Here is a 9981-nt window from a genome sequence, read left to right as displayed (position 1 = left end):
CTTTCTTGGAAAAGAATAGTCTTATTGACCTAGAGCAGTCTAAATGGCTTGCGTCCATGCGTCCAGGTCTGGACTTGAGCCCACCTCTGTGTGGCTTGGAGGCTGTCTCTCTACCACACCATGCTGTCCCTTATATGGATAGTTTTAAGTTACCCAATAAATTAATGATAGATTTCGGAAACACACATCCCTGAGAACTCCTCACAGATGGGTACCAAGTTCTAAGAGTATGGCAGCGTGTAACATTTTGACACTCACCTCCTTGCACTAAGAGCCACCCTATTGCTGCTTTTTCCAAAGTGGGTAAAGACCCCAAATTAGAACCCGTTCCTTAGACTCCATCACACTAAAAAGGAAAGAACTGCTTAAAGTGGGAATAATGATTAGAATTTAGGGAGGCAATTTACCCAATGCAACAGGTCACGTTCCTTCTTGAAAACAGTCAAAACACCCCTGTGAAATATTATTGCACAAGCAACTTGAGGAGTTGGGTAGTCATTCTGTGACACACTGAAGTGCCCAGTGTGGAAGTTGCTATAGTTACAACTTATTGGGAGAACAGATTTAGACGGAGAAACCCAACACAAATCACCAGCATTGACAGAACTGCTTTGGGCCTGAGGAACATAACCTTTCCTTTAATAATAGCCCTTCCTTTGTCCAGTACAAATGCACAAATGTAGCTAATTTGTATTCCGCCGAAACTTTTTTTTCTGATTCATTTGGATATTCAGTTGTAATACTGATCCCCTCAAAGTCTGACTTACTTGGAGAATTCAGAATAATCCCACATGGTGAAGGGCTTAGGGTACCACAAGCCATCTAGAACAGGGAGTTTCTAATATCTCGGTGGTATGGAACTCTTAGGCAAACTAGTGAAATCTTTGGACCCCTTTTCAGGATAATGTTTCAAATACAATAAACATAATAAATGTATAAAATTATATATATACATATATATAGGAAACCAATTATGTTAAAATAGTTATCAAAGTAATATTTTTTAAAAACACCCAGTTCATAGTCTCCAGATTGATTATGAACTCCTGATGAACATCCTGGAGTCAGATCTGAGTTCAAATATAATAAACATAGTAAGTGTATAAAATTATATATATATAAATATAAAGGAAACCAATTATGTTAAAATAGTTATCAAAGTAATATTTAAAAAAAAAACACCCAGTTCATAGTCCCCAAATTATGAATTCTTGATGAACATCCTGGAGTCAGACCTGAGTTCAAATATTGAAGACACTTATTAACTATATTAACCTGGAAAATTACTTAACCTGTCTCAGTTTCTTCATCTGTAAATTGGGATTCATAATAGCATCTAACTCAAAGGTTCTTATGAGGATCAAACAATTGTAAAAGTGCTTAGAATAGTGGCTGGCACATATAAGTACTATATATGTTAGCTATTATATTAGATTGCAGTGGGCTTAGAAATAGGAGAATCCATTATGAAAAACTGGTGTGCAGTGGATAAAGTACCCAGCCTGGAGTCAGGAAGACCTGAATTCAAATATGGCTTCAGATGTTTATTAACTTAAATGCATTGGTCAAAAATCACTTAACCTCTGTATACCTCATTTTCCTTATCCATAAAATGGGGATAATAATAGCTCCCACCTCCCACAGTAATTGTGGAGAACAGATGAGATAATTGTAAGGTCTTTAGTCCAGTGCCTGGTACAGAATAATCCCTATATAATTTTTTTTTAAGCAGGAAAATCCATTATTAAAAAATTGCTGAGGTGAGGGGAAAAAATCAAGAACAAATGTATTTTGGAAGCCCACTAAGTGCTCAGTTGAGCTGTGCTAGGTAGGTGCCAGAGTGAATATAAATACAAATGAAATCCTGACTGTGGAGCTCACAAGGCTTTGTGACCTTGGGCACTATATATACCTGCTTCAGGGCACTCTGGTGAGGAAAGTATTTTGCCAGCATTAAAACCCTGGGAGGAACTAATCGTGAAACCCAGCTCTACCTCTGAGGAATTGTCTCAGTGATAAGTAAGCAACCATTCCCAGATCTTTCAAAATCCCACCTTTGTTTCTCCCCATCCAACACAAGGTGACTTCATCCTATTAAAGAGTCTGTTTTTTCCCCTCATTGACTTCTCACAGATGAAATCTTCCCTCTTAACCATTTTAAGAGCTAGGTGAAAGGTGAATGACTCATTTTGGCTCGGGAGGAATCTATGGGAGCAGACAGACCAGAGTTGTTTTTGGAGACCATCACAGTATTTTATACAAGCCGAGCCAAGCTGCTACATGGAAATACAACAGCTTTCGCCGTCAATTGCTGAATTTTATCACCGGGCAGACATTATGTGTTAAGAGATTTTCTAATTTTACAGCCACAAGTTAGAGAAAGTGATACAATTTATTGCACATATTTTGCATTCTTCCTCATGAATCATTAAATATTTAAGCACTATAAAAATTCAAGCATTTCAAGTGTGTGCACCAGTCAGCCTTGGTGTTTTTCAATGCATTATGCAGAGTGCTGAGACTTGAACAGCAGCAACGGTTGCAAAATACAAATTTCAATTCAGATTTTGTTCAGTTCTCTGCAGAACCTTCTGACACTCTCACCGCGGGGAATTGCCACCATCTTTCCAGTAGAGTGACTTGGAGAATTGAAATCCAATATAATGGAATGCTAAAAAGCTTTTTACAAGGAAAGATTCAGGGAGGGGGGGGAGGGTGAGGGAAGGAAGGCGAAATTTAAAAAAAGATATCAATAAAACTTATTTTGAAAAGAAATGGAAAAGTTAAAACACAAAGGAAAAAAATATCAGTCAAGAATCTAGGGAATTAACAAAAGGAACTCCAATGAGACATAATGACCTCTCTCTGGGGAAATAATTTCAAGCTGGTTGAAAATCACAAATGTTTGTTTAAAGATGTTGAAGCTGATTTTGAAGAATAAGGTAAAAACCTTGAAATAACAGGTATTTTAAATGATTCCTGTGACACTGTTCCAGACATACTATGGAGCAAATTGTCCACTCATTTAGGACTTGATTTTTATGTATTTAAGCTAGGAATAAATAGAATGTTGTAAAGCCAATGGGAAGACGTTTGACTTCACACATGATCTGCCAATATTTCTGTTAATCCCACATTCTATCAAAAATGGGCTCATAGGGGCAGCTTGGTGGCGCAGTGGATAGAGTACCAGCCCTGAAGTCAGGAGGGCCTGAGTTCAAATATGATCCCAGACACTTCCTAACTGGGTGATCCTGAGCTAGTCACTTAACCCCAATTGCCTCAGCAAAAAAAAGAAAAAAAAGGCTTATAAAAATCCATATATAAGCACCCTGAAATTCTTTCAGAAGGCATGTCACCTGGCAACGGGCAAATCATTTATGAAATTAAATTCTATATACACATCTGGATGATTTTCCTTAACAGAGAAATATGTCAGGGTAAGGGCATAAGGTTAATTACAAATCTTTTAATTGACAATGGATTTTGGGTACTTTAAATGTGTGTCTAGTTGACCAGCCATGGCAAACATGCTGTCATTAAAACATATAATTTTTTTTAACTGTTCATTGTTTTTTTAAAAAACACAGGTAAATATAATTCCGCAACATTTTATTTTATAAGTTTTTTTTTCTTGTAAACCAGAAAAAGACCTCAAAGCAAGGATGCCATATTCCATGCATCCATTTTTGATGGTGATTATTATTAAAGTCCATCCATCTCTAATCTAAATGTAGACATCTTCCTCTCTCTCATACAGTTCATCATATACAATGTTTTCTTCAGTTTTTTTAAGGTGGACTTCTCTACTTTCTTTTGTAGTATTTTTTTTTTTGACTGAAGCAATTGGGGTTAAGGGCTTGCCTAATGTACTTCAGCCAAGAAGTGTTAAGTGTCTGAGGTCAAATTTGAACTCAGGTCCTCCTGACTTCAGGACTGAGGCTCTATCCACTGCACCACTTAGCTGCCCCTGTGGGTACTTTTTCTTTGGAATAATTGAAACTCCAGTCTTGTGGAATATCATTGTCTCATGAGTCAGTAGTTGTTTTTCTCTAGATCTCAGACTGAGCTTTCTTTTAGGTTCTTCAAAAGCCTCGAGACTACACTTTGTTGTTGTGGCAGACCTTTTTTTAGAAATGGAAATTCATTACTATTTTGAGATTTTAGTATCGGGATGCTGGATTCTCAGAGAAATGTAAGAATGGATCCTTTGGTATACAGATGGCTACATTTAAAAATTAAGACATAGATGTGTTCTGAATTTTTAATGAAAATATCAATCTGTCCAATGTCAAAGTGCTGCTTTGCCTTACTATACAAATACGACATTTGAAAATGAGAAATTTTGGAAAAGGAAAATAACATACATATATAAACATCTACAGTGGATAGCAGAATGTGGCTGTCTTTCATTTATTAATATTTCTGTGTCTTTTCAGTGGTATGACCTTGGCCTAAGTGAATATATTTACTTAAGATTAATTAAACCAACTCTTAATTTTCTCTCCATAATGATGGCTCTGTCACTTATCTGCATAAGATACCCTTAATGCACTTGGAGAGAAAAGTACTGATTATAAGATGTAAAGGAACTGAACAGTCTTTCCCGGGAAGGGGGAGGAAAAGCCTTGTAGACAATGCCCTTGTTTTCTATCCTCCCATCCCATCCTCTGTGTGGGACATCCTCATTGGCACGTCCATACTTCAGGACAGACCTTGCCCTTTGCTTCCAGGAAAATCACTTATCTGGAAGTTTGGTGGATTAGGGGGTACATTTTCGTGAATCCCTGTCTTTGTATTCATTAACAGCTTTTAGGGGTTTAATCCCTTATTGAATATCCTTTTTTTCCCCCATAATTGCTACTTTTCAAGAGGGCTGTCAGAGATGGCATTTCTATTTTCAGGGAGAAATGCAAACGAGAAGGTAATGGCTTATGTTTCTCTGATGTTTTTATGCAAATGTGATGTGTTTCTGGGATATAGTGACTAGGAGCCTTCCTAGCCTAATGATTGTTTCACCTTGGAAGTGAACTGTTAACACTGGTGGTCTGATTTTTTGTGTTTCTTTGGATCATGGTTTCACGACCTTTTTAAAGTGCTTGAAGAATTCTATGATGATTTGAAGAAAATCTGGTACAATTATTTTTGAAAAACTTTCATTTTCTGGCTCTGTAGGGCTATTTTTTTCCTATAAAAGTCACCCATCGGCCTTTTGCATTATGAGGACATCTAGCTTCAATCGCTGGGGTTTTATGAAGCCACAAAAGAAGCTTCTGCTTAAAAGAATCCACAATCAGGCCATTGGTGATTGTGCATTCGTGGTCGATAAATGGGCATTCCTGGTCAGTAAAGCCAGATCGTCCATCCTCCGCAAGATGATGGACAATATTTGGACTTGACCTAAATGGAGCGGTCAGGCCAGATCTTTACTGAACTGAGAAGGGGATTACAGTACTGTCGGATAACCAAGTTTAAATCAAGGATCATTTGAAAAATTGAATCCCTGTAATAAAGCACCATTAGAATCTTTTAGCCCAACTCCTTCTCCCCCCCAGAAGTCTCTGTGAGTCAGAGCAGGCTGGCGGGGGCTCCTTAGCTGTACTTCATGCAGACTTGGCATCTGCTGATCTTCTGGCGCTGAGCCCGCCCCTGTTTTAAGGTGTCTGGCACGGGAGCCGAGGAGAGCGGCGAGTCTGGTGGCACCGTGGTCAGCCAGAAGCTGTATTCATTAGCGAAAAAGTGACAAGTCCCCTGCCGTCCTTGGCACTCGATGAATGGCGCGGCTCTGAAGTCTTCCAGGCAGCTTCCAGGTGAGGTGAGGGACTGGCCCCCGCCTTGATCGCCAGCCCCTGTGTGCTGAACAGAAACAAGGACTGAAAGCTGGAAGGCAGACGGCAGGGAGATGGGCTGAAGACAGGGGCCGGTGTGGAAGCAAAGGAGCAGCCGGATCTGATGGGGAGACCAGTGTGGGATCCGAAATAAAGGCCAGGAGCGGCCCGATCTAATGGGGAGGCCAGTGTGGGATCCGAAACAAGGGCCAGGAGCGTCCCGATCTGATGGGGAGGCCAGTGTGGGATCCGAAATAAAGGCCAGGAGCGGCCCGATCTGATGGGGAGGCCAGTGTGGGATCCGAAATAAAGGCCAGGAGTGGCCTGATCTGATGGGGAGGCCAGTGTGGGATCTGAAATAAAGGCCAGGAGCTTCCCGATCTAATGGGGAGGCCAGTGTGGGATCCGAAACAAGGGCCAGGAGCGGCCAGATCTGATGGGGAGGCCAGTGTGGGATCCGAAACAAAGGCCAGGAGTGGCCTGATCTGATGGGGAGGCCAGTGTGGGATCCAAAACAAGGGACAGGAGCAGCTGGATCTGATGGGGAGACCAGTATGGGATCCGAAACAAGGGCCAGGAGCAGCCTGATCTAATCTAGGATGACAAGGAGCTGGCCCTAATGAAGTATTTTCTGCACTGAGATCAAAAAAAGAGCTTGGGGAAATAAGTCCTGTTCACCTGGGGAAGAAGAACCAGTTTTGAAAAAAGCACTAAAAGCTCATTTCATGAGTCCTGCCCCCCAAAGCAACCAAAAAATCAACTTAGGGTACAAAATCGCTGTACCTCTCAACAGGCTGTCATACATGAGGGATTTTCTAGATTATCTCCAACATCCCCCATCCCACACACTTTCAACCTCTCTTAATTCCCGTGCCTTCCCTCTTTTCATTTTTTCCTGTTTCTCCTATACATAACTCCTCGGTATGAGTTTGCTTGCATGTTGCATTAGACTGTGAGCTCCTCAAGGACAGGAACTGCTTTTTGCCTCTTTTTGAATCCCTGCCAGTTAGCACAGTGCCTAGCACACTGGAGGCACTTAATAAATGTTCATTGATCGACTGACTGATTCTGATATTTCAGAGAAATTTAATCTTGGGATTAAGGAGCCCTAAGAGAGCTTTACAAAACCCGGCAATGTGGGCACCCTTAACTTACCATTAGGAATGAATACCCTATCCAAAGGCTTCTCCAGGTGGGTGGGCATGGAGGGATTGCCTGATCCTGGCTGTGCACAGCCATAGCCTGAGCTGGAGCCTCACACACCGCACACCGGCTGATGTAAGCTTGTATTTCGTCTTCAGAGAGGGGCATCATGGGTAGAGGAGCAGCACTCGACAGCCAATAGGATTTGTCATTTCTTCTGGCGTAATGGCAGACTTGGTTGATGTTGCAATAGGCAAATGGCATGGTGCTGAACATGGGAAGGCAGGATCCAGCCAGACCTAGGAATAAGGAGAAATCCCAATGCTCTTTCTCTGTGAATATTCCCAGCATGTAAAGTGACCTTTAGGAAGGAGGAGCCCACAGGGATTGTTTCTGTCATAGCTCTGGCCCTTGATGGAGAAAGTAATTCTCAGAGGTGATGAAATCGCAGCATCAGGACCACCATTTCTTTTCTAAGGGTCTTACCCTTAAAGGTTTGGTGCTGGAAGGGACCCCAAAGATCCTGTAATTGTGCAGATTAACTCATTCTTAATAATCTAGTGAAACAGGATGAATAGCCACAGGGCACAACGAAATCATTTCATGTCCTTCTTTGTCTTTCTTCCATGGCATTCTCTAAAGTGATCAAATGTTGGGGATACTAAAAACTAGAGCTTTGAATCTAGTTCTGTCTTGCAAAAATATTATTAACAAATACCAAGAAACCATCATGTCTCATCTTCACATCAAAGTTCTAAAATAAGATAAAATATTACCAGTTTGACCCAAAATTTGTCTCCTGTGTGACCCTCAATGTGTTCATCTTTGTGTGTATTATCTTAATGCATTTCATAAAAATAATTTTTTCTCTATTTTTAAATAAAATATTTTATATTTAAACACAACATTACTATATTCAAATGAATTAGAGTGACATAACAACCAATAATCATTTCTTCTGGAAAGAAGAAAAGATTAAGAAAGGGAAAGGAAAGAAAAGAAAGAATTATACAAAAAGAAATCAAGAAAATGAACACTTATTAAATACAATGTGCAATTAAAATTTTAAGTTTTGTTTTATTATAATATATATAGATGTATAAATGAATTATTGATTCTTATTAAAAATATACCAATATATCAATATCCAAAGATTCAAATAAAGCATTGTGCATTTAGATTCTGCTATAAAGACTCACCTAGGTCTTGGTTATGTGCTTTCTCCTGGCCTTCCAGATACAACAGGCTATATCCAGTCCACAGCTTGGGCATTCCCTCAGGACAAGAGGGTTCTTTGTCTGTCTGACTGTGGAGAACCAGTAGGAATCCATTAAGGTATCTAGTTCCAGAACCTTTGGGTCCTGGATCCCCAGTTGGGCCAGGGGGACCTTGTGGTATAAAGGAAAAAAAAAAAAATAAAGGCAACCCAGGATGTTTAAATAAGTAATGGCTACTTCATTTATGTTTATAACAGATTACTGCTACTGTAGTGCATGACCACCCTGGTTTGACAACTGAAGCTTTAATTCATATCAAGACATCCCTGGTAATGTCATTGGAACTCTTCAAAAACAAAGAATAAACAACAATAAAAACTAGGAATAGTTCTTAACTTTTTAGGGTCGAGTCTCAACTAAAATCTCACTTTTTATGAAAAGTCTTTCCTAGTCCTCTGTGATGTGAATTTAGACTTCCCTTTAACTTTATCCTGTTTATATTTTATTTGGAGCTGTTTGCCATGTCCCCCCATCCCTACCCTACTCACTATTAAACTATAATCTCCTTGAAAGGAGAAACTGTTTGCTAGTGCTTACTATCATACCTGACACATAGTAGGCACTTAATAAATGCTTGTTGACTTGGCTTTAGCAGTATGGTAAACTAACTTTATTGCCCCCTCCTCAGAATAATGTTTTTAAAAATATAAAATAGAGCACATAGAATTACAAAGAAAGCCAATTATATTTGAATACAGTAATCAAAAACTTTACAACCCCAGGTTAAGAATCCTTTTTTCTTCCCCCTCTCTTCACTATAAATATTTTCATTCTGATTTAGAAAATACTGCTATATTCTATGTTTGTTCCAAGAAATATTTTAAAACTTAAAAACTTGAGATGTTAGTAATAAGTACTGGGAAACTAGGAACCGGAGGGATTGAGAAACACATGGAGAGTGACTGATAGTTCTCGCTTCTTCAGGATCACTTTCCAGGAGCTTCAGTCAAATTTCTCAGGCTGCATCATTGCAGACAATGGCAGATGAAATGGCTTTTAATTATCCGGTAAAACTAGAGTGATAGAGGTTGAAGACAGACATATCTCTGGATTTACTAATTGGCAAAGGGTTTGTAAAACACTGCAATGGATTCAGGGACCTTTTGATAAGGCTTTGTGATAGTTTAAGATCAAGTGAAATTTGGGGAGATCTATGCTTGTTTTGTTATTGAAACCTGACTCCCTTATATCAGGTTAGAGAAAATCCAACCTTAGAGAGCTACATGCATTGTAAGAGGTTGGTAATCTGGCTCAGACAACTCAGAACAACAATGTTTATAGCCAAAGTGGACCTTACCTGGTGCCCCTCCACAGCCTTCTTCTCCTGGGTCTCCTTTATTTCCAGGTGGTCCTGGAGGACCAGGACCACCGTCCAAACCCCTTTGGCCATCCACACCACGCTCGCCTTTGTGTCCTGTAGAGTTATTCATAGCATTCAGCCTATATATTGTCTTACATAAAATTCAGAAGTACAAACCTTCTGTGGACACCTACGATAACACTGCTGAAATCACTGGTATTTTCCCATGTAAACTTTGATAAGAAAAGTCCATTTTCCTGTCCCCAGCCTTCACTTCATCTACTAGACTTTTAGTCAATTTTTAGCTCAACTGCAATGTCATTTCTTCCATTACATATTTTTTTAGTAAATCTACTTGCATTTTATAATAAAAATCACCTTATGATACAGTCCCTCTAATAGGCAAGGTCCTACTATATGAACTTAAACCAAA

The 9981-nt window shown here is 39.6% G+C and overlaps 1 protein-coding gene across 2 annotated transcripts in view; it reads right to left on the bottom strand.

Annotated features, from left to right (window-relative positions):
• Positions 1–2373: 2373 nt before the first annotated feature.
• The window catches only part of COL4A4 (collagen type IV alpha 4 chain), a 132315-nt gene continuing 124707 nt past the window's right edge, over positions 2374–9981 (bottom strand). Inside the window, exons 45-48 of one of the 2 annotated variants that reach the window (XM_051983437.1) lie at positions 9546–9662; positions 8171–8359; positions 6984–7270; positions 2374–5856 (exon numbers count right to left, since the gene is read on the bottom strand). In XM_051983437.1, coding sequence (XP_051839397.1) covers positions 5593–5856; positions 6984–7270; positions 8171–8359; positions 9546–9662 — 857 coding nt within the window. In that variant the 3' untranslated portion in view covers positions 2374–5592. Of the gene's footprint in view, positions 5857–6983; positions 7271–8170; positions 8360–9545; positions 9663–9981 lie in introns of those variants that run through there. The other variant, XM_051983438.1, reaches the window with a different exon arrangement.

This window comes from Antechinus flavipes, chromosome 3 (assembly GCF_016432865.1).
Source record: "Antechinus flavipes isolate AdamAnt ecotype Samford, QLD, Australia chromosome 3, AdamAnt_v2, whole genome shotgun sequence".
Classification (NCBI taxonomy): Eukaryota; Metazoa; Chordata; class Mammalia; order Dasyuromorphia; family Dasyuridae; genus Antechinus; species Antechinus flavipes.
Note: the sequence above shows the minus strand (reverse complement) of the source record. Positions and strands in the feature narration are given on the sequence as shown.